Here is a 25,760-nt window from a genome sequence, read left to right as displayed (position 1 = left end):
GTAGATGTAGAGCTTTAATACCTGCCCAATTTATTTGTAATCATCCTCCCCCACTCAGAAATACCAATTTCATTGAACCTAATGCCGCCTTTCATCCAGGAGAGATGAAAAGGCACTCGCCTGCAGTTAAGGGTACCTGGGATTAAAGCTCATATTTGGGCTGTAGTGGGCACTGCTAGTAGCCAACAAATCTAAAACAGAATTTCTGAAAAATGTCTGGCCCTTAAGAAATCTGTTCCACTTTTTACAAGTTGCTGGTAAAAGGAAAAGCAGCAGCACTGCTGCCTCCTCTGCAGCATCTATTAATCACACATCAGTAAAAAATGATTACATGATGGGATATGCAGAAGTGATGTCTGTACATCATAATGTGCCAGAGTAAATATAACAAGTAAAAACCTGTGGAAATAACCCTAATATCACAAAACATCTGATCACAATTGCTGAATAGTGCATTCAGTATGTTAAATACACATAAACATTATAAACATCCCGTGGTAATGTGCTTTTTAACATCCTTGAGCTTTTAGATCATCCCTGTTTTTAGTTCCATGTATTTTCACTTTTCCTACATATACCTAAATGGAAAATCATTAAAAATGAAAGATTTGGCAATCACAAAGTGGTACAATCAACTAGGAATGCTGTATATTCTGAAGATATCCATGCAACGCTGCAGCTGGTACTCAAGCATAGTTAACATTGGAAAATAATGAATGGCTGCATTATTATTATTGAATAATTATTGTGTAGCACAAGATGGTACAATTCTCCCAGCATGTCCAGCTGGCCTGTGATCTTTTCTTTAAAAATGACGAAGCAAAACATGGGCCTAAAATCATCATGCCCAATGGCTAGAAGTGTATGGGAGGAATTGGTGACCTTTGTAGTCCATAACCACCCAATCATCCAGCATGACGTATTATATGCTTTTATGCCTGAATTCAATCAAATCCTTACAGCAACATCTAGTGTGAAGTAGATGTAGAGTAGATGTTTTACAGCAGAGAAGAAAACAGACTGGGAGCAGGTGAATAAATATAGGTAACATACAGGCAAACAAAATATAACACTGTCTACAAAGAAAGATGTCTGTGCAGAATGATAAATAATGTGAGTGTGTAGATTCTTAAGTCAATACTTTAGAACATAGAAATGTGACTTTAAATTTGCACCTTTTGAATGGAGTCAAGTGAAAGCAATGAATTTAAAAGAGCTGAAGTGTTTTAGACCTGTAAAGCCCTTTTCACACCTACAACAATGTAACCCAGAAATAGTCTGTAGTTTACCAGTAACTGTATGTGTAATTGCAATCACAGTTTATCCTCCTAGCGCCCTAGTAGAGAGAGTGCATGTGTGAATGGAGCCACTAATGCCCCGGAGTATCTCCTGTACATGCTGCATATGTACCACCACATGCCTAAAGCAAGCAGAACATTTCCCAAAAAATCTCGCAGTGTTTGCTGCAGACCTGATACTCCAGACCAAACTACTGACCTGATACTCTACGAGGTTCTATGGAATTTCTCCGGAGTTCATATATGACAGGGGCTTATGAAACAGTACGACATGGTATATTGATAAATATAGGAAAATGATGATGATGTTATACATTTGCTATGAAAAAAATATTCCAAGGTTTACTTTTTACTCCACTGTAACACCTCAGTTGCTTTTGAGGAGTGATGTCAGTTTTCATTTGCTTTTTAAGGTTTATTTGTGGATTAATGACATGCTCCTTGTAGCTATACCAGATAATGTAGAGTTGGTTACTGATTTGTGATCCCTCTATGCAGTGAAATAATGTGTGAATGTGTGTAATAAACTCTGTATTAAAGGGTTAAAATGAACTTTCAGAACTATCATATGGTTTTAAGAGTTTAAGCCTGACGGAATCAATTTATTAAGAACCATGCTGGGAACCAGATCAAAATCTCAAGTGTAAACAGGCCTGTTCTCAAACTGCAGAACAAAGGAATTCAAAATCCCCAGAGCTGCCCTGTTTCCTACAAACCCTATGGATTCTAAATTGGTTTTGGCATGAAAGAAGCGCTCTAAGTCCGGCCTTATAATGTCATCAAAGCGTTTGATATTTACCATGTCCCACTTCACTGCATGCTATACTTTCATGTTTCCCCTCAGTTGACAAGCCTTCTGCTTCCACCATGGTGCAGTCATTCGTCTTCATTTCACAGAGTTCCGTGTCGTAAGCAGGGATTGTTCATTCTGAGTGTTATCTGCTGTCTTTCCACAGGTGCTGGCGGGGATGAACGTGCACCCGGCTGAATTTGATGGCCTGAAGCAAGAGTTCAGTGTCAAGGGCTACCCAACCTTCTGCTACTTTGAGTGAGTTTGACTTTATCTTGGATTCTGCATACTGCACACATCCATGGACCTATAAGAAGTTTGTCCTAAAGTAAGCAATTACCATGCAGTGTACATGTCCTACCCTTTCTGTTTCTTCATTCTGTATTCAAGTGCTGTAAGAACTGGAGGGGCAAGTGCTTGGGAAGTGGCACCACACAGTGTCCATGTAGGTTCACCTTTCAGTCAGTTGCCTTTGAGAAGGATTTGTTCCCTTTTATAGATTCCATCCAGAGCAAGGTGAGCTGTCTAACAGATGATATAGCTTAGTTGAGAAGTTCATTTTGGAACAAGCCACTTGAAGATGTTGGCTATTTGTCAGATGGAAAAGTTTCACGGTCATAAAACAATTAGTTTCAAGGAAGCATTCACAATGGGGAGCTGAGTCTAGAGCTGAAAGACAACTGCTCTCGCTCATGAACAGATGACAGTAGCTCTGATGAAGCAGAATGCTTTAGGGGACAGGCACTTGGCCTTAAGTCTGAAGATGCAGAAACGACCTGATCTTGGATCCGATTTGCAACTTTTCCCTTTTTTTTATTCCCAGTAAACGAATGCTGAACAGAGTTTGGTTTATTTAGCTAGTATTTTTTTTTCTCCCTCCTCTCCTGAGGACATCGCTCATGTCCTCATTTCCAGCCAGAGCCTGCAAATGCCTTGATGAGTTAATGAGAGCAAAGAAAAGCATCTCTGTGAAGAAAGTAAGGTCCAGCCTGACCTAATACAAACACCCAAAACAAGCTCACTAATGATCACACAGCAGCCAGTGCTGACCCTCCAAAAACTCCTCTTCAAAATGTTTCTCTGCTTATGGTAAACATGAAAGAAACAGGCCTCATCTATATTTAGATGTTTATTGCAGGGCTTTAGCTAACAGTAAATACATTAGTAATACAAACTGCAAAAGATTATTATTATTATTATTATTACTTATTTTATTTTGACATTACCACAGTTCGGTATAGGCAGCCTCTTTCCAGAAAGTTGTTTTACTACATGTTGCATAGTGATGCGCTGTCCGGATTCAGGCCGGTGACTGCAGCTATGCTTTATCTGTTTCCGTTCGATGCTAAACGCTCACTCATTTCAGTACTGTTTTAATTATGGGAGGGTTAATTAAATGCCGCTCTCCGCCCAATCCGTTTTCAATGAGCCATTAGCTGCGGCCCTGAAGGGAGGCACAGGCTAACGATCATGCAGCACCATTGCTTACAGTAATGAGGCTCTGAGCAAAACACCAGCACTTTGTCTCAGCTCTTCACCTCCAGCTGTTGTCCCTGCTGAGTGCCCCATGCAGCCATCTGATTTCTCTATGGTCACCTTATGAGATGTTGAGTATGAAAAAGATGAGCCACTCTGTCTGCAGGCCGTTTTTTTTTCTCTTTGAAATCAGAATAGTGTAGGCCTCTTGTCCAATATTTCTTTGACTTCTGAATGGATAAAAATCCAAAGCTTGCCCCCCCTGACTCCATAGCAGTCTTTTGATGGTCATCTTCATCAGTTTCATACATCCCTCTTGAAAAGGCTTCTACTTCTCATATGATCTTTGATATGAAAAGATTAAATATGAGAGAGTTGAATGGCAGACGTCCAGCCGACCTTGCCCTTCCCTCCTCATCTGAACAGTGAGGCTAGGTGAGCTGTCAAATCAGGATGCAGTAGTTTGGAGCACTGCCATATTACCTTCGTCTCTCCAAACCCTTCAGATCAGTTAGCACAGAGCAGAAGAGTCAAGGACTGAAAGTTATTTGAGCATTCAGGTGAAGGATACAAAGGTAGAGCAGACATGTAAGTTTCCCACTGCTCCACACTCTTCAAGGTCACGTTGGGCCAAAACAAATGCAGATTGTGGTTCTCTTGCAGCTGTCTTAATATTAAAGCAGACACAGGAGAACTAATGCAGTTTGATAGCTGTTCCAGGTTTTTTTTTTGATACATTACCATGATGCGTGCAGATCCCTACTGATCAATGACAGTTACAAATGACCAAGCGCTGCTGGCATATATTATTTTTTTTTTCTTCCTCGGCTAGAGTAGCTCTTGGCTGCTGCAGATTAATTTCAGTGGCAAAAAGTGGAGAGATCAGGGCAGATAAAGGAAACAATACCTGTGCATGGAGGTCTGCTCATACACACATCTGGGTATAAGCCAACAAGGCAGAACGATGCTCAAATTTCACTTTGATACATTAGTGTCTATATATTTTTTAATACCACAAAGCAAGAGGAATATGTGCCTTATGGTTGTTTGTTAATGTTTGTGTGCCAAGAACGTGATGCCCATATATTCAGGCTCCGCATAACTATCATTTCTTAGGCCCAGATTCAGTATTTTGATGTTTTATGTTAGAAACAATTTGACAGTAGTTCTGACGAGAACATACAATTCAACTGAGTCTAAGCAGGTTTGGGCCTGGCCAGTACTTGGATAGGAGGTGGCCAAGAAAAATCTTGGGTGGCTGGTGGGAATAGTGTTGATGGGGCCGTTAGTAGGTGCCATACCTGTAGCCTGTGTGGATCCCAATGCCAGAATGCAGTGACAGGGATTCCTTGAAAAGAGTCAGGATGTTACCCTGTTGCCCAGGTAATTCCGCAACTATGACCAATTCAGGCCCCCTAGTCTTCAATGGCTCAGTCAATCTCTTCTCTGTCAAACAGCTGATGTACAGAAGAGCTGGGGGATATAGTTATATAACAGCAAATTTTTATTTATTGATCTCGATTAATATCATATATACAATGTTGTAACATTGTTATAGTTTTTAAACAGGATACGCCAAATTCCTGTACAATATAAATATTTTTAACATCAGAACACGGCACACATGCAGACAGTTTGCAAATTGCTCAAATCCACAAGGAAAGATTTCACTGGAACCATATACATTTACACTTTAATTACCCACCCCAGATAATGAAAAATTCACTTCTAACATTTCTTTCTTTCTTCTAACTTTTCTTACCATACGAAAGTAGATTGTCATTGGTGTTTTGTGTCGTGAAAACATCTTTAGGGCATTTCCACAACAAGCACTTAAAGAAGCTGGAAGAGTAACAAGATAAATAATTAAGAAGATTAAAATAAACATTCACAAAACAATGTTCTGAACTGTAAACGTATTGCACTTTACCCATTAGAAGGCTTGTAACAGTGGAATCAGCCTGATCATGCAGCACATATCAGGTGCATGTACTCTTGCTGTTATGATATGATGAATGTTCAAAAACGATATGCCCAAAACATAGAAAGAACTGGATCATATAACATGTATTTATTAATAGACTCAAGCACTTTTTTTAGCACAAACACCAATAAATGTTATAGTTTATGTTCACACATTTATGCACATTTATCGTGTTAATTTACCATAACAGCATGAGCATATTCATGTGTGTGTGCTGCATGATCAGTTTGCACCCAGTGGCGGTGCTAAAGAGGAATAAAAACTAATGTTTATTGAACTCTGTTGCCCAATAAAGTTTTTCACAAAACAAGTTGAGATTATTTGATCATCAAGCACTACTTTATGGTGATTGCCTGCTGTTGCATCATCCAAGTGGAGAAAAATGCTCTCTAAGTGTAAATAACATTCATATCATTCAATTATTAATTTATAAAAATCCCATAGGTCTGAGCATGTGCAAGAGCATTCAATAAGCCCTGACTGCATTGTGATTAGAGAGATACTCAGAAGACCAAAAGGGTCAGAGAAAAAGTTATAAAGTTTGATACACTGTTTTACACCTTTAGTGCAAGTTCATGACACTGGGCCATAGCCCAGTTTTCTAAAAAACTGACAAAGAAAATTGAGCTCTAGGTCTGAGTTTGAACTTTAGGCCTGTTGTGTTGTTATGGATTAGGAAAGAACATGAAGACATAAAGAGACTTGCAAGCTGAGGTCTTTGATTAAGCTAGACGCCTTGAGCAGAATGGCTTAATTAGCTTTGGGCCAGGCCCTCATTTAAAATGTTTATCTTGGCTGCTGCAAAGGGAGCCACACTCTTGGATGTTGCTTGTAATGCAATCCTTTGGAGTGTCACTACAAATATCCTCAGCTGACTGGTAATGCAGTTCAGAGATCAGCAAATAAACCCCATCACCTTCTCTGATTCAGCTAGATTTTTAAAATAGTGAGGACCTGACAGTTTTTGTAATTACACTGGAGAAGTGTAAATCACATCTATTTTCAGAAACTTGTGAATAAATAGGCAGTCACTCAAGTAAACAATGACCTTTAAAGATGTAAAGAAATCATATCTCCTTTTGATTCTTTTGAAGATGATGAACATATACCAACTTTATGTAGAAATGCATGGGTATGGAAACAATGATACAGAATAATTTCATACCTGTATGTTGATTCTGGCAACAGGGATTAGGATCGCTTGGAATATCATTACACATAAACATTACAGTTATTTGTTATCTTTTGTGACTGCAGTAAATCCAATAAAGTGCGGAAAAACAAAAGGGATCATATATATACAGTGTCTAGGCTTTTCTTCTTCTATTTTCAATTTAATTTAGTTGTTAAGATGCCAGCTGATGTATATTATTTCTATATCATTTTGAGCTTTAACTTTGTATTATCTTGCAGAGTTCACCTTTATGCACATTACTAGTATAATCTGATGAATTTATTGACACTTTGAATAAAAGCAAACATGGGGAAAAAATGTTTTAACCCATATTGGTTTAAGAATGAAACGGTATCTCAAATGTTTAAACAAGATATCTTTGTTTTTCCCCAAAATAAACCTTGCTCAATAAAACCTTTTAAAGCACTGCCAGCTATGGCTAGCATTCAAAGTAGGCAAATTTTGCATGGCTCTTTCTGTGCAAGTACGATGGCTCTCACACTGTGTTAGCTAGCAAGGTGGGTCTGATAAATAGGATAATGTGATTGGGATGGTTAGTGTTCTCTTCCTGCTGACGTGTCCAGTCATGTTTTATTAGTGGAAGTTTGAAAAGAAGCAGTGGCTGGCTTCACATATCTCAGAGGAAACACAAGCTAATCTTCACTGTCTAGCATTTAAATGGAGGAGATCTGGCAAATAGGAGAATAGGCAGTGACTAAAAAACTGGGCAAATACTGGGAATTAATTAATGGAAAACAAAGAAACAAAATTTGCACAAGAAACAAGCACATTAATAAAATATTCTTGTTTTCAGAAAAACGAATGATCTAGAAACATGTAGCCTTTGTTATATGGTGTAGGTTTTTTGTTCTGAAGCCAATTCATGACTGACTGCTAAGGTTAAAGTCATTTTCTCTTTTCTTGTGTCTCAGGAAGGGAAAGTTCCTGCATCACTATGAGAACTATGGAGCCACAGCCAAGGACATGGCGGACTGGCTGAAAAAGTGAGTAAAACAGCATGTCTATGGGCGCTCCTTTGAGAAGGACTGGTCCTATCAATCTTTAAACAAAACCAGGATAAAACCCCCACCACACACACAGACACACAAACAGGCTTGTAGTCTCTGAGGCTCTCAGGCTGCCGTAAAGGCCAATCTTTATTAGTTGGAGAGGTGTGAGGGCTCAGTGCTTAGTCTCTGCTTCATACAGTGAGTGTATTGTCAGGGGAGTGTTTGACACTTCAGAGAAGTGGAGTATATGATGTGCACTGTAAAACACGAGGCCCAAATATGCTCCTGTGTGCCTCTTAGTGGAGATTTAATGAGGCATTTCTATTCCCATCAGTGTGTTCAAATACTTCTCAAGCCTATGGGATTCTGAGAGCCTCAGAATCTGTGTAGAAGTGCCACAGACACACGCCTATTTATTTTTCTGGGCTGTAACCAGGAACGTAAGTTATAATAAAATGCTGAAAAATAGATATTAAAGGAAATATTCTAATAACATAGAATTTACAAATTGCCTATTTTGTGCATAGAAAAGCATGATGGATAATGTCCTTATTCCCAATGGCAAGTGTAAGCTTGAAGGTTATAAGATCCCCCAACACTGGGCTATTTCTGTTCTCTGGAATGATGGAGCACTATTTAATACCTATGGGATGGGAACTAATCAAACAACATGAGTACCTGAATTTACTAACAGTCTACTTGCTGAATGCAATCATATCCTCACAGAGATGTTACAGGATCCAGTCTAAAGTCTTTAGCTTTATCTCCCAAACGATTAGTGTCTACTGTAGCAATGGGGGCAAGCTCTCCTTTAAAAAGCTTTATTTCAGAAGAAACGATAGATGAGCAGGTGTCTATGAACCTTTGGCCACGAAGTGAGTATAATGTTTGATTATGATGTACAGGAGGGTTACCCAGTAGGTAGATTTACAGTGAATTACAAGGCAGGTGTGGCGTAATGATTAGAACAGCAGACTTGGGACTGAACGGTTGCCAATTTGATCCCCTCAGAGGCAGGAGAATTGGGGGCCCTCAACAGGGGCCTTGAATGCGAAGGAGATATTTTGTTTTACTGCTGTGCAGTGGCAATAAAAGGTTGTTTTAATGGTTTAAAAAAAAACACATTACTTTGGTTTTAAAATAAGTATGGTTTCCATTTACTACCCCCGCATATCCTGTTAATCAAAACTCTGCATCATGATTTAAAGTAGATTACTCATCCATCTTGACAATGAAATCTGAAAATGACATTAGGACAGAACAGTATAACAATATTACAAAACACAAGTAGCCAACCCAATCCACAATCCCATAGTGTCATCTCACGGAGGAATAGACATGCTGATGTAGTCTGGACTGTAGTGTTTTGGCAAGAGTCACAACCAGGAAACCGCTGAACTCCGTTGTGTCTCCTCATGCAATGTTGCAGCTGGAGTGAAAAAGCTTAGCCTTAAAGGAGAATTTATTTTAAAAAAGTTATATTTCCAAAATTACGTTTACAATTTCCCTAACCTCTGGAGCCACTTAAGTATATCTTACTGTCTGACAATTTACAGCGAGTCTAGGCTCATGGGATAAGCATGAGCCTAGACTCACTGTAAATTCTCAGACAGTAAGATATACTCAAGTGGATTCAGAGGCTTAATGTAAAGCAATCTTCAATACTTAACTGATGGTCAGTGTAAGGATTCAAGAACTGTGGAACAGTGTGCTCTTATCAGAAATAAGAACGTGGATATGGAGTGAAATTGGTTTCATTAATTTTTTGAGTCTGTTAAATGATGAGAAATATTTTCACAGTCTGCTGTTGTATATTATGTATTGTGTGCATTTGAGAAAATTGTATGCATGTATCTGGATGTATGAATGTTTTTATATATATATATATATATATATATATATATATATATATAAATTTGTGACTGAGTAATAAATATTCTGTGCATGTGTGCAAGAGTTTTGTGCGCCCAAATGTAATTAGCATGTACTGCTTTAGAAATATGTAGTGTATGCGTGATTTAAATTTTTAGCAGGTATATTTTCAACAGTGATTTTTTTTTAATTCTGAGATGCACACACAAATTTCCTACCTTTGAATTCAACTCAGATGTTACAAGCTACATACCTCACAATACAAGCAGGAATTTTAATCTTGTTTTTGCACCTGAGCTGTTTAGCCAATCAGGGGGCCAGATTATTTGTTGTGTCTGTTTATTTGAATCAATGTGGGGGATCTGTAAACGATTTGGCCAGTAGATTCCAAAAAAGATTTTTAAAAAAGAGCAAAGAGAAACTAGGCAAGCCTAGTTTTGTCAGACCATCATACAGTCATTGTCAGAGGTTTTTCTGTCATTTTAAAAACAGGAAAGCCCAAAATACATCCCCTTGTCATTGGAAGGTCTGGAGAAGCTTTGGTGCTTCATATCAATGTTTTTGTTTACAATAATAACAAGTAATAAAATACAAAATTAGTGTATTACATGTTTTTGAACATTTCTAAAATCAAGCACATTAACATTTTATCAACCATGTAATCTACACTTGATAAAGGAACAGGGCATCGCTGGAACTAGATATTTATTACTGACTTACATTTCTATAAGGGTCTGACTGATAACCGTGCTGTAACTGATTCACAACCCGTTTATTTTAACACCTCGCTCTGGTGTTCTGGCTTTAATAATCCGGAGATTTTTATGTGATTTACTCGTTAGAAAGTCAGTAACAATGAGATGTGTCCGTGTATTCATGTCGTTGTAGGGACAGACAAGATGACTTTGTTAAATCTGTAGTTGAAAACAAAAGGCTGGGTCACAGAAACATTCTCCAAACATAAAGAAGAGACTATGATAAATATTACCTCAACAACGTTCAACTGTTCGAGGCTCCAGTAAAATACTGAGCTGCACCGCGGTGGATGATGGACCTACAGCGCTAAAGCGGCGCGACCGTGTCCCAATTCAGCTCTGAACACTTTAACACACATTTTTTAGGTTCCAAAAACAGTACTTGTCCAGAGAAAGAGGACCTCTGCTCACTGCCGAACGGTTCCAAATTTAGTTCACGAACTGGAATGTAAAATATGGCTGAACTAACAACAGACGGTGTAGTGGGGACACGCTAAGTTCTCTCTGTGAAATACTGCAGATTTAACGGTTCCTTTTCACGCATGCACGTTTCAACATTTGGTGTCAGTCAGCCATTTAGCATATGCCTCTTCTAGGGGGTCCGGCAGAAATCACAAGTGAATGAAAAAGAGGAAAATAGTCTGTGTGCAGTGTCCGTATCTCAGACTTGTCAAATGTAACTGTTGAATATATTCATGAAAAAAACTAATTACACATACACAAAATATGTCTAAATCACCAAAATATTTGACACGTGTTCCAAAGATATGTGGGTGCACAAAATATTTCCACATCTGCCAAGCTTTATCACACAGTTGAAATTGTGAAGTTTTTTTCCCCATTAATTTCACAAGCTTCAAATATTAATGACCATTATTCAATTACATGCAGAACACTCTATATATAATGTAAACTCTTATCTCTCAGGTAAACTAAGTGCAGAGAAAACTGAGGCTCACGATCATTGTTGCTACTAATTTTAGCATCGATAATGCATCAAGAATGATGAAAAAAAAACATAGGATAATCATAACCCAGTAGAAACATATCTTACATTACTGGGTTCTGCAGCGATTCTCAAAACATGGGGAAGGTCACTGTCAAGTCACGATGCAGTTCTGGCTTAAGACTGTCATAAGACCTTTACGACAGCTGTCATCAGTGAATTAAATCAGAGAACACTGGGTTTATGACTGCACACTGATTTGAAGGAGACTGCTCTTTTGAAGTTGAAGAATGTTGAGAACCTGGTGCTGGCAGATTTTAAGGAGACTTTAAGGAGAGCTGTTGGCTGTGTTACTGTCCTCAGAGGAGGTTTGGGCTGCTCTGTGATCACTGGAGAGACAGAGCACACAGCAGTGAGATGTGAGAGATTGTCCTTGGCTCTCACTGGCTGTTCTCAGTCATAGGGTGTGACCACTTACGAGTGGCGCAGATGTCCAGAACTGTGTGTGTGCTGGAGATGTTCACCAGCTGTGTCAAACACAGCACACACTATTTCTGCTTTATTGTTTTTGAGGCTTTTAAACCAGCCAAAGTGAGAACACAAACTTGGCTCTGAAATGATTCCCCAGTGTTCAGTCTGAGCTCAGCATTTATTCAGAAAACAACAAGAAGTGTTTTTATTTTTACAGCTCTGTCTCCACTTAGTACAGTGCTGTTCAATATTTGGGAATGATGTCATGCATAATAGTTGTTTTTGTTACAGAAATATCTTATACATTTAATCTACAGCAAAAGTTACTTTAAACGTTAAAAAAAACAGGTATTTTGCAACCAAAACTGATTTATTAAATAAACCAGGTGCTGTAATTCCCAGTTTACAGTAGCTTGTCAGTATTATTTTTGATCACCAACATTAAAATATTTTTCATTATGTCCTCAAGAGATTCTCTCTCTCTTTTCCCACTCCTTTCCTTCCCCCACTGCTTTTCTTCCCTCCTTTCCTCTGCAGCCCCCAGCCTCCCCAGCCGAAGACCCCCGAGGTGCCGTGGTCGGAGTCGGCCTCGGCTGTATTCCACCTGACGGACGAGTCCTTTGACACGTTCCTGGAGGAGCACCCCTCAGCTCTAGTCATGTTCTACGCTCCCTGTAAGTTACTGACAGACAGCACAGGTCTAGTTCAGCCCTCTTCCACAGTGCAGTGTGCTTTTAACCTTCATGGTTGCATATTAATGTTTGTCTGAGTGTGCGGCAGAGGTCACAGGGGCTAGGCCTCAGGCTCCTGTCATGGTCTTTTCCTCAGAGCCTTACTGTATGACACCACATAAAATTGCTCTCTGTAGATGTGCCTCCCCCATGTTTGACACACTGAAGAGAAACGTAGGTGGTGTGTGGTTATTTTCATCTGTTTGCATCAGAATCTAAACGGACCTATCAGGAAAAAAATAGAGATAGTGACTGGTTCGTTGTAAAATGTTTCACTGGAGTTTTCTTTTTTTTTTTTTCCTCGAAATCTGTCGGAATATGATGTCTCTCAACTCTCATACATTTTAAATCAAACAACTCACACAGAACAGTTTTTCATGTCCTCAGGTATAACCCACCTTCTCTACACACACAGCTACAGCGCTCTCTCTCTCTCTCCCTCTCTCTAAAATATACTCATTGCTTGAGTGTCATCTCACCATGCAGAATAACTTTGTGCTGCAGTTGTGTTGCCAAAATAGTGACACACACATGAATACATTCATCACTGATGGACTGACAGATGGCAGACAGGGCTTCATTTTCATCCTCCTTCTGTAAAGTTCTCACAGACAAACAGACGGAAAGACAGACCGACACAACTGCGCAATTTCTTCATGATGAGTGACACACATGCCAACCACCCTCTGAATGTTATCCCAGCCACTCCTGTGTTTAGTGGTCTGGCCCTTTTAAGGATATGAGTATAAAATCTATAAACATAAAAGCCCAATTGCAATATCCCAACTGGAATTATTACACAAGCCACTCAGCAGTATTAGAGCATTTATGAAGTGTGGTAAATTTGCTGCTCCCGCTCCTCTAGACTCAATGAACACAGGAGTCCTGGCCCAGTGAATGCTGTTTTATGTCCTCTTTAACGGCCAGCCTTGTTGTAGAACAGGTGTAAGAAAAAGGGGACCTCCCAGCAGTTCACTTTAAGTGTTTTGAAGGGCAGGCTAATACGTTCCCAGCTGAAAGCCGTTTCCCATTAGCTCAGTGTGTGACACAGTGTTTCAGTGACTGACTCATTATAAGTGCTATGGAGATTATGTTTATACGCTTCAGATAGTAAACAGTTTTCATGTAGTTTAATCCAATTGCCTGGTTATTTATCACTCTCAGCCAAGTGCACTTCTATGGGCTCTCGGAGAAGGCACTTCAGAGTGGACCATGTTAAACACAACTGCCCTAAAACCTCTTACGGCATATTAATCCAAGTAATGATTTCACTCTTGCTTTGTATTAAAGTGATTTTGTCAGAACACACACACACACACCAGGAGTCCATGTAATCAATCAATTAGTGTTTGATGGCTGTAATATCTATTAGTTTTGTGAGAAATTGTTGTTGTTGTTATTATTATTATTATTGTAGAGCAGAATCCAGAATTGTCACCCTCATCTTTTTTCAATCTGGGTCACAGAAATGATTCTGCGGTCCAGATAATTATATTTACAGCAATATTTCTGCAATGATTCTGCAAATGTGTACCTAGTTTTCCTCAATCCCTAAATGCAGTTAATCTGCCACAAGATTTTTGGTATTTGTGCAAATAGTGTTGTTTAAAATGAGGCTAGTACAGGCAACACGTAATAGCAACTAAGTCAACTTTGTTCAAACAGCCTGCAAAATCACGATACGTTTACTCCTACATAGTGATGCACTGATATTGGAATTGTGGTCTATATTTCTGAACTGTTAGATTTGAATGAAGGGTCCTGAGTGCTGCAGCAGTAAAGACATTGGCCATGTCATTGAGAGATCACTGGTTTGATGTCCAGTGTTGCCTCAGCAATCCAAAGCCAGTAGTCCAAGCCATTGGCCTTGCTTTCTTGGTCAGTGGGATGGGCCCAACTCTACCCCTCCTACAAACAATGCTGGTCAGTGTAGGCATCTGTTGGTTGTTATTACAGATATAGGCTTTTTGTTAGAAGCAGTTCAAAAAGAGGTGGTGGCTGGTTTCACATGTTTTGCAGGAAACATGCTTGCCTTTACCTTCCCAGGTTGATTGTTGTTGTATGAGACTGGGTAAGTCAGCAGGTAGAATTATATTATTTTGAGTTAGAAAACTAAAAACAATTGGAGTTAAATAATTAAACTAACAAATAAATAAACAAACATTCTTTGCACTCTCAAAGAAATCTGTCAACAACAGGTGAGTTTAAAGTAACCGTTTTTAAATGAAATGCAAAATGTTTTGGTTGAACATAATGAACATATTGAACGTGGCAAAAAAATATACATTCTCAAGTTATCACCAATATTTGGAGAGCTCTTGGAAAGATAAGGATTAATTTATTCATTTTTTTTAATTGTTTAAGGTTTTTAAGACATGAAAACAAACAGAGTTGTGCTAAAGGGGCATTCTTCGCTCGTGGCTGTATGCATGACCATTTTTTGTGTTTTCTCTCAGGGTGTGGCCATTGTAAGAAGATGAAGCCTGAATATGACGAAGCTGCTGAAATTCTCAATAAAGATGCAGATGTGAGTCCAGACTTTCTTCAACTTTTAATGAAAGTGAGCATGAAGCGAGCAGCTGGAAGCGCCCTGCTTCACTGCTGTGCTAATGTGTTTGATGTAGAGGAACGGGAATCATCATTCTGTGCCCAAAAGCACATGTCCGTGCGCTTTACGAAATGGTTCCAGGTGTAAAATTGCTGCTTTGAGGTATGAGCCCTTCAGAAATGTTCTGTCTGTTGGTTTAATTAAAATAAGTCGTTTTTTAATTTGCCATCGTGCAGTGCAATTTCATCAGGCTGAAATAAGCTTTTTAAGGATAAGAATGCTTGTAAACCCTTCATTTACAGGCTTCTAGTGTGCAGGATTTGTTTTGCATGTATTATGACACAACTTTACAGAACTATACTGTTTAGAAATATCCCAGTTTGGCAGTGTGTTGTGTATTTGTGTGTAGGGCGATTAGGGAGTTGAATGTAGGATGTGGTTCTGATTAAGAGGGTGGGTCCACACTCAGCTAACACTTTTCTCCAGAGCAGAGTTTAAAGCCAGGAAAGTCACCAGAGCCCCATGATTGGATCAGTCATTTCATCCATGATGTCTGTGTAGCCTTCAGCTTGAAGCTGTTGAGCATGGCTTTCTTCCCAGTGTTAGAGTTCAATGAGAAGGTCTTCTGCATTATTTAATGTAGCAGACATGCCCTGGTCCTCACGCCCCTCTCCCGAGAGACAACTGATCTCACTCATTTTTCCTCCTTCCGCTTACTCTTGGCTCTGCTTGCATCTGAAAAGGAGCATCTGCATCTTGGGCCCATTTTTTAACGTAGCTTTTATTGAGTTTGTTTTCCTCTAAGCATCTGAAATAAGGGTCTTTATTTATAAAATTAATACAGATGGCCCAGTGAGGATTTTGTAAATTAAATGTGTAAAACAAGATAGGACTATCCAAATGTTTTTCTAATCTCTTGAAAGCACAAACCTAACTTTCAAAAGCAGCGCTTAGGTTTTATTGACCTGTATCCAGTTGATAACCGAACAAAATCACATTTTAAATTTTAATATTTTATTTCAATACCGAAACATTTTATTACTCCTTTTGCAACATGTTCCAATTTTGACACCTGCAGTATGTTCAGAGTTGGAATAGTACAAGTTTACGACTGGTTACATCATATTTCCTTTTAACGCCATGTAATACTCCTTTGGGACTGGAGACACTTAGCTGATCCAGTTTTAAAAGTAGATATTATTTTAAATAATATTTTTCACTTATACCAGTTGTCTGCTTATTCATAAAGGCCTTTGTTGTCATATGTTGTATTTCTTTTTTTTTTATTTATTTATTTCTTTTTTGGGGGGGGGGGGGGGGGGGTGATATACTTGTATTGCTGGCAGGCACTCATGTGAAGCAATATAAACTGCAGCTGGAAATTTTATGTAATTCATTTTTTAAATAGATATGAAAAGACTAGAATTTTTGCCATGGCTCTTATCCTCCCTGTCATTTCCTGATGCTCCTCAAGTCATTCATTCATTCGTTGTCTGTAACCGCTTATCCAGTTCAGGGGCCTACCCGGAATCACAGGGCGCAAGGCAGGAACACACCCTGGAGGGGGCGCCATCTTTCACAGGGCGACACACACTCACACTTTTACTCACACCTATGGACACTCAGGAGGTGCCTATCCACCTTCCAGTGTGTGTTTTTGGACTGTGGAGGAAACCAACACGGACACAGGGAGAACACACCAAACTCCTCACAGACAGTCACCCGGAGCGGGACTTAAACTCAGTGCCAGGATCCTGGAGCTGTGTGACTGCGAAACTACCTGCTGCGCCACCATGAAATGAAAACAATATAATGAAAATACAAATACCTTTTTAACATTTGTTTTTCAAAATGTGTGAGCAAATATCATTATTATCACCATATTCTTTGACGCTTAATTCATTTCAGGGTCACAGTTGAGCAGAAATCATGATAAAATTAAAGATGAAATGAAATAATTCCATTTGCTGTTTAATTCTTCACTCAAATCTAAAAAGAAACGAAAACTCAAGCACTTTGGCTCACACATTTGGAAAAACCAATGTCAAAAAGGTATTTGAATATTCATTTTATTGTTTTTATTTCAATTAAATTTTTTCTGGCAGAATTTACCTCCTATAATCCTTCCCCAGAAGCATGAGAAGAGGAAGGAGCTGGAGGACTGTCGCAAATGAGCAGCAACAGAGAAATGGAACATCGACATCTTTTAATATTCATTGTTCACCGGAAGGCAGCCCTCCTTCATTCCATTTAATTTTAAAGTAAATTAAATTTGTACATGGCTGCTCAGGACAAAGATATATTTAACTGACTTTTAGCTCATATTTATGATCTACCTGTCCTCTCTGGGTGTGCATGCAGCCATGTCAGTCTAAAAGCAGTAAAGGTCTTCCTGGGTAGCACACACACATGCATCTTCTGTCAGGTGTTGGAAGCATCTTTTGTTATGTCCTCCAGTGTTTGGACAGCCTGCAAAATAGAGTCTGCAAAGCTGTATCCAGGTCATGGATGAGAGGAGGATTAGTAGAAAAAAGCTTTAGCTTTTAGGGTTTGTGGACACAGTCAAGTTTTTAATTTTTTTTTCTTTTCTTTAGCTGCAAAGATGTGTTGCCCCAAACTTGTGTGGATGTCTCTCAGGGTCACGCCGCTTGTTAAGTGTGATGCCACGTGTGAATTTTTGCCATTTCCAGGTCCAGTCGCATCCTATGGTCCCATGTTATACGCTCATAAGACGTGCCTACTGTTTGAATAAAGCTGAATATCTCAATCAGTTATGTTATCTTGATTCAGGAGTTCACTAAAAGGAATAAATTAAACATAAAAAAGCAAACGTGTCTTTGGCAGCACTGTTTGCACATTCTGATCTGTATGATCTACCATGCGGACCGACTGTGCCTCTCCGTCTCTGAGAGCAGAGGAGCTGCAAAGAGAGACATGTCTCCCGATCACGGTCAGTCCCGGTGTTCTAACGTGTTGTGCTATCGATTATCTTATATAAAGTAGCTAAGGATTGTAGAGAAAGTTGTTAGATTTGGTGCTTGTGTATTTTTTTCTTCTTAATAACTATAGCCTATAGTGCCTTTACACGTAACAGAACCTGGCTTTTGAACTTTACACTTGTAACAGTCTTCAAAGTCCTTTATTTCTGGGGTCTGAAGAACACAACATCCAATTCAGCTAGGGATCTGAAAGATTGAAAAATGTATTGTGGTCAGAGGATTCAGCAGTGCTTCTGGTTGTTGTTGCCATAAGAATACTGCATAGTTCAGTATTCACCTGAATTCACTGATCAATGAGCAATGGTTGCTGAAAACCTGCTGTTTTTAAAATTACTCCTAAGACAATGTGGTGATATCCATCACAGAAGTAGGATGGTTTTCAATGCACTGACCCCTGAGAATTCAGGTAAATTTCTCTCCATATTATTGTGTACACTCATATTTCCAGGGGGAAAAAAACTGTAAATCAATAAAAAAAATCCCTCTGCGAGTAATGTTCTTCTTAAACAGGGATTATTTACTGATGCATTTTTTGTAGTTGTAAACCTAAAGCCATCTTTGCTCATAAAGGATTTTTCTGGATGCTCCTTTTATATTCAAGCATAATTATTATGTGATTTTATGTATTTCACACCATTCCTAGTCTTACATTTGATGTTAATACAGTAAATCATGATATCTTTGTTTTCTTTTAATTACAGGTTAAAATAAATATCACTAGTTTCTGTTGTAATTTGCATTGAGGATTGTGCCGAAGCCTCTCTGTAGTGCATACTTAAAGCTTAAATACCCACATGCTGCAATTCCACAGTCAAACCCTCCTAAAGTTTAGATTGCTTGCCCCAGGGGTCAGACTAATCACACACATGCATCCTCTGTTTGTGATAATGACCACCAAACTCATTGTGGTGTTCATGGTCTCTCCTGGCCCGTCTTTTGTGAAGCCAAAACAGACAGAATTAAATACACTTACAGTCAGCTCACCTGATTTCTCTATGGCAGACTTGTCATTATGTGTCAGGGTCTGTAATGATGTTGCTACATCTGTTTGCAATACATTATACCTTCATTAGCATCCACAATTAACATGCAAATTGACTCCTGCCTAATGTGCCAGTTTTCATGCTAAAAAGGAAATGATCAGGAAAGCTTCACTGAAATCTGTGATGCTGAGTATTTTTATTTTTTTGCCATCCTCTGAGCGTCAGCTGCTCATCTCCTCAGACCCCAGCTGAACTCAGAGCGTCTCTCATCTTTTAATTATTCAACATCTCTCCTCCATCAGCGGGAGGTCCCCTCAACTGGGGAACGTGATCAATTTCAAAATGGCAACTCATTTCGTTCTCAAATTAACACAAGCTCATAATTCAAATGTAGTCACGCAGATCTGCTTCGGCATTGTGAACTATTAATAAGATGCATAATTGCTGGAAAGCTGTATGAAGTTTTTGTATCCTGAACACATCAGAAAAATGAAAATGTGTTTGTCTCCTTTGGGATGACTCTTCCACTCATATCTTCTTAAAAATCTTTCTGATTTTGGAAAGGTCAAGTGGAAAGGCGTTTATGATAATGAAAACAGCTTGATTTATTTGAGTACCACCCACAGAAAATGTATTTTCTATCCTACTTTTTTTATACAGTTAAACACATTGTTTCTGAGACGCTACTTTCCAAATAACATTTTGTGAGGTCTGCAGGGATGTGAGGATGTTTCAAGTTGGGTGTGTTACATTTTTTGAAGGATATTTAGGAAGGATTGAAGCTCCAACGTGTGTGGTTCCAACTTATGTGGTTTAAACCAAGGGCTCTCAACAATTTTCACCTCATGGCCCACCTATTTATAACTGGAAACCAATAAGAAGAAACTATTCAGAGTTGATTATCAAATGGTTTTATTTCTCTAGTTATAGTGTAGGCAATTTAACAATATAGTCCATTTCATTTCAATCACATGAACTAAAAAATGCAAAGATGTTAGAAGCAGAAAATTGGGATAAAACTGATGTTAACCCCAGAAGCGCTTAGGGTCAGTCATTTGATCGATGTGACATACTACTCCTACCCTGCTCCTGGATTTTAAGGCTGTGATCTTTTTTTGTCAGTAGGTGCCACAAATCATTTTTCAAGTCTTTGAGGATGTCTGATTGACCACTAGAACATGCTTCAATGCACACTTTTGGTCATTGAGAAACCCTGGTTTAAACTACTGTGGTAATGGAGCTGTGGTGTTTTTGAGAGACAGTACACTGTACTGTACTACTTCAGTGGTTACTTGGTGGGCATCATGGAAATGTAGGCCTGTTGCTGTTAAAAGTACATTCATTTAAACTACTTTTCTGTTGCTGTCCAAAAAATAAAAACATGCTTCTCTGAATGATTTTGAACTTTGCTGGAGGCGAAAATGTCCTTAACTTTCTGTTGGTCCATTAAGAGTTTACAGAACAGCTGTTGAGTTGAACATGAACACTGGACAAAATGAAAAAAAGTTTTTTGTTCAGAGTATTAAAATGTCTTTACTGTTTATGTCTGTGTGATCCAGAGTCCAGGCGTGTTGGCAGCAGTGGACTCCACCATCCACAAGACTGTGGGAGAGCGCTTCAAAATCTCTGGCTTCCCCACGGTGAAGTACTTTGAAAAGGGAGAGGAAAAATACACACTGCCTAATCTCCGGACCAAAGACAAGATCATCGAATGGCTACAAAAGTGAGTCCCCTTTTCTCTTTCTCGATCCAGTATTTGGATCACTGTTCGGTGGAATGGGATAGAATACGGGCTGGGACTCATAACATATACTATAGCACCACTGTGAGTCATTACTTGGCATATTTATGCAATCAGCCTCAGAATTTCTGTTTACACTTCACATAGCAGAGCTTTTTTCTCCTGCAGTACTGCTGAGAGCTACTGCTTATCCAGGAATTTGTGTGTTTATAGTTCTTGCTGTAACACAGAGAGATTGATGTGAAAACGAGGAGCTATTTAGCTTCAGTGGCAGTGCTGTATGTGCAGGGCTATATTTTCGGTCGTAATGAAATTGCGCTGCAACAGCTGTGCATAAAAAATGCAAGTAAATGCTGCTGGCTTGTTTCCCCACCTTTCTCCCTGGTGGTCTTTGTCTGGGTCTGTGGATGTAGGAGTGTTCAGGTAAGGTCACACACAGCTGAAGCAGAAACGCTCCTCCAGGCCCCCTCCTGCTAGACAGAATGCTGGAACTACATCACTGCTGCCTCACCTGTCTGGAAATATTCCCACTAGTTGATCATAAATACTGGAGAGATGTCAAAGTGCCTTCCCACTGAATCTGTGTTGAGTGCTGGAATGCCATCTGAGTGATTTGCTAGATGTTGTCAGACCCAGAGGCAGGAAAACAGCAGCCTGGAAAAAATAGATCTGATCTGAGGACATATATCTTGGACTGTAATAATGGAGAGGCTGTAAAGTTTGGCTGACTCCAGATCAGTCTCTGTATCTGTGTGGTTATAGACTCTCAGTCTAATGAGAAACCCAGGTTTCTGCCTCGGGCACGGACACACAAACACACACACACACACAGTCACATCCCTCATTGCTGCAGCGGTCCGCTCACACTTGCACTTCAGGGTGTGTTCAGTGGTGCTTGACTTCAATCAATCACTGCCATGACTTAGCTGACCTCTGAGTAGAAAGGGTTGGTCTCACTCTGGTCCCAGGAGAGGTCAGTGCTGCCTGCAGAAGCTGCTCCACTCTGTGAGGATCCATCTATTCTTAGGCCCCAGAGCAGACTGACAGGGCCATGGCTGCAAAAGACCTGCTCTGAGACTTGGCTTATGGCTTGGACATGGACCACCAGCTCAAGGGCCTGGGGTCTGCTTTAAGGGTTGCTTAGAGAATTCAGCCTAAAATCACATTGCGAGAAGTTTTTGTGGTGAGTTGCAGGCATGACTGTCACAAAGCCTTGGTGTTAGTCATTAAATTACAGCCACAAGCTGATCCATTTTTCCTCGTATTATTCAGATAGTTATGTGAGATCATATTGTCGCTGTCCACTGAAAAACATGTATCTGTATTCTCGTGGATTTTTAGTTTACTACATCATTTGAACACAGCAGCTGTCCTTCACATTGTGTGAAATCTTCATGATGAATGGATCAATAGAAATGCTGCAAATGACTCAGAAAAATATCTTTTAACACTGACTTCCATTCATACATGTTTTTCATCAGACAGCGATGATATGTATTGATTACATTTCATTTATTCATTCATTCATTTTCTGTAGCCACTTCATTCTGTTCAGGGTCAGTGTTGGTCTAGCGCTTATAGAGAATCATTGTGTGCAAGGCACAATCACACTCTGTACTTCACATCATGCCAGTCCATCACATCACACACTCACACATAAATAATTTCATACATTCACATCTGTGGTCATATATTTTCGATTGTTGGGGAAAAACAAAAGCGCACAGCAGAAACCTGTGCAGACACTGGGAGAACAAATCAGGATCCAACCCAGGTCCACAAGACCCAGGAGCTGTGTGTCAATAATAGGCTGCTACCCACAACGTGACCATACGACACGGTTACTTTTCCAGAATACTGACACTCAACCTTCACAGGTAGCATGAGGATTGTTTAATCTGGAGTGTAAGACAATGTTTTAATAAATGTAAACATGAAGGTTTGTCTTCTCTTTCACAGTGCTTCTCGCTTCGCTGGTTGTTAGTTACTAGAAACACTTACTTACAATCTAAACTACAGATTACCAGCAGTTTCAGGTTGTTTTAACTCTTTCAATTAAACACCGTATTTATTGCATTTAGAGCAGTAGTCTGTCCACCAGTATTCTATACTTGAAAGACTCTGCATTTAAGGTGGTATAGAAAGCTGTAGAAAGTATTATAGTATGCTGTCCTGATTTGATCAGTTCTGTTTATGGAGATCCCCCCCCCCCTTTCTCTGGCTAAAGTTCTACAAGTCGACAGTCAACAGAGTCTCAAGTCCAAGTTAACATCTACTAATGAGAACCTTCTTTTATATCAGAACAATGTCAAAAGCACTTTCTTACAATTCCTTTCACTTTCTTTCAGCCCCCAGGCCCCTCCTCCTCCAGAGCAGTCATGGGAGGAGAAGCCCTCGAGTGTGAACCACCTCGGAGCAGAGGACTTCAGGGAGGCTCTGAAGAAGAAGAAGCATGCTCTTGTCATGTTCTACGCTCCATGTAAGCTTTCTGACCTTCTAACAGCTAGAGGATGCTGTAAAGTCACAATTTTGGTATTGTAGTATGGTATTGGACTTTTATTTATTTATTTGTTCGTGTAGATATTTATTGTAGAGTATACAAATTCAAATAAGTCAAAAAAGAAAACATGGCACTTTCCCAACATTTTTTACACTCTGAATTCAGCTGTAACATGTCATGACTAAATATTTAGATGTAAAATTTTGTGACCAAAAGTTTGTCGACACCTGCTCATCCAACCGTGGTTGCTGCAACAATATCCCCTTCACTTCGTAGTGGGCTTTAGACTCTACACGCTGAAGCAATTTGGGGGGTCGGGTGCTGATGAGTAGTTCTTGATCAGAAAAAGTAATTAAATTTGCCACTGCTCTACTCCCCAAATTTGGCATTGAGCATGTACAGCTGCTCCAAAATGTCCACCCTCATTTCATGATTTTCTATGGAGCTTACAATACAAGCTGTATGTGAACAATTGTAAAATAAGGTGTGTCTACACCTACCTTTGGACATACAGTGTAAAAAAGCAAATATGTCCTTTTGAGCTTGAAGCTTATTACTTCATACATATTTTATTTTGTTTCTCCAAAATTGCTCTTACTGAATCTAAAAGTAGAGCATTTAATTCTTACATATACAAAAAAATGGAACATGTAACTGTTCACTTTGAGCTATTTAGAGTCTAGTTTTGAAAAGAAATCATTTAAATAAAGACATAATGAGATCTTTTGTACTTTGGGAACACTGTATAAAGCTAGTTGATCCCACCCTGTAATTGTAGGAACGTAAATGATGTAGAGGCATTCTGGTTTCATTTGCAATACCACATTCATCTGGATGAGCTGTGCCTTCCCAGAGTCTGTACAAAGCTTTTGGACCCCAGTTTATTCACATGGCCAGTCATGTTAAATGAGGAGGCAAATGCAAATAAGGGATGAACTGTGCACTTGCAGCAAGTTCACAGGGTGCTGGGACATTAAAGGATGTCTAGTGTCTTTTTGATAAAGGCTTCTAAGGCTAAAATGTGTCAAATAATCAGAGTGCTGTTAATTTTCTCTATAAAGCAAGCCACTAGATGCAAAAAGGAGCAGAATCTTATTGTTCCCCCATCCCCGACTTGTCTAATCCTTTGTGTAACATCCGCCTATTAAAGGATTTGTGTGATCAAGCTATTCCTTAAGAAAAGAGGGCTGTGATGCCCTCCAACAATATGTTAATTGTTACAAAAGGGGCCTCTATTAAATTAACCAGTGGAATGGAGTTCTCTATGTGAAAACTTTTGCCCGCCCTTAAACTTAATGTTGTCTTTCATAATGGACAATATCCAGTGTAATTGCATTTGTCTTTTGTCCATGCTACTTTACTTAGTGCCCATTTGAATATGTCTGTTAACTAAACTCTAGCTTGATAACAGCACACTCAAAAAAGACTCTTCTTATTTAAGTGTATTCTTCCAAATTAGGAAGTTAATTGCATAATATTAATTGTATTGTTGCTGTTGTTGTTACAGAAGAATTAATTTTGAAACCTAACAAAACCTTTCAACAGCAAGCTTCTTTGACTCAAAAATATTATTTTCAGGGCTGTTTCTTCAGAATTTGAAGCACTAATTGCTGTCATCGTAGATGATTAGTGACACACACAGTTATTGATGTTATTGAAACATCTCATCACTAATGCAGTGTTCTAATTAATAGCCTCGCTCAGTGTGCAGCTGGTGATGTTTTCAGCAGTATAAGAGTGCACCAGTGAATGACAGGGCAGAATTTTTGCCGTTTCCAGAGACTGTAGAAAAGAACCATGACACAGACCTCACTTCCTGTCTCTTTAACCACAGCATGAATGGAGAAACCCCTTTTCTGTAAGACAGCATTCACAGGATCTCCATTAGACACAGAGGCAAATTTCCATTCACACTTTGAGATTACATTTTAAACAGTCTCATGACTGTGAGCCACTGTGTAATGGTGGCATGGGCCAGTAGGAAGGTTAGCAGCGTTCTGCACCATTATTTCTAATGAGTCCTCCTTCTGAAATTAGGAGCTGTGCTGGTCACACAAGCAGGCCTTTGTCAGAAAGTCCAGGCATCATTAGGTTCCCATCAGGTGCCATTTAAAAGTTATCAGTTTCTAAAACTGTTCTCACAGCTTCAATCTGAAATCTTGCTTTATGGTGGTATTGTTACTGAAGTAAAATAATGACTCCGGTAAATGTACCTTTTGAAAATAGAGCATTAGCAGAAGCACTAACGCAGCAGGGAAAACAACTACCGTAGTGTTTTACCCCTTTTCCACAAGTTCCATGGGGTCCTAATGAAGAATGTTAGTGACATGCTTTGGTCAAAACTCCACAAGTGTCAAACAGCACAGTGCCTTTGTCGCCTTGTTTATCTTCCTTTATCTGTTCCTTTTAAATGAGAAGATGCCACAGTTCACTCCATGCCCCTCTGAAGCAGGATGCAAACATGAGTATGTCTTTATGCCAT

The 25,760-nt window shown here is 39.3% G+C and overlaps 1 protein-coding gene across 1 annotated transcript in view; it reads left to right on the top strand.

The window, feature by feature from the left end:
* pdia5 (protein disulfide isomerase family A, member 5) overlaps positions 1-25,760 on the top strand; it is a 72,453-nt gene that overhangs the window by 35,969 nt on the left and 10,724 nt on the right. The window contains exons 9-14 of the mRNA XM_066686136.1: positions 2,255-2,346; positions 7,655-7,726; positions 12,314-12,450; positions 14,964-15,034; positions 20,597-20,760; positions 23,127-23,257. Of these exons, the coding sequence (XP_066542233.1) occupies positions 2,255-2,346; positions 7,655-7,726; positions 12,314-12,450; positions 14,964-15,034; positions 20,597-20,760; positions 23,127-23,257 (667 nt within the window). The remainder of the gene's footprint in view (positions 1-2,254; positions 2,347-7,654; positions 7,727-12,313; positions 12,451-14,963; positions 15,035-20,596; positions 20,761-23,126; positions 23,258-25,760) is intronic.

Source organism: Hoplias malabaricus, chromosome 12 (assembly GCF_029633855.1).
Source record: "Hoplias malabaricus isolate fHopMal1 chromosome 12, fHopMal1.hap1, whole genome shotgun sequence".
Taxonomy (NCBI): domain Eukaryota; kingdom Metazoa; phylum Chordata; class Actinopteri; order Characiformes; family Erythrinidae; genus Hoplias; species Hoplias malabaricus.
This window is presented reverse-complemented; position numbering and strand designations above follow the sequence as displayed.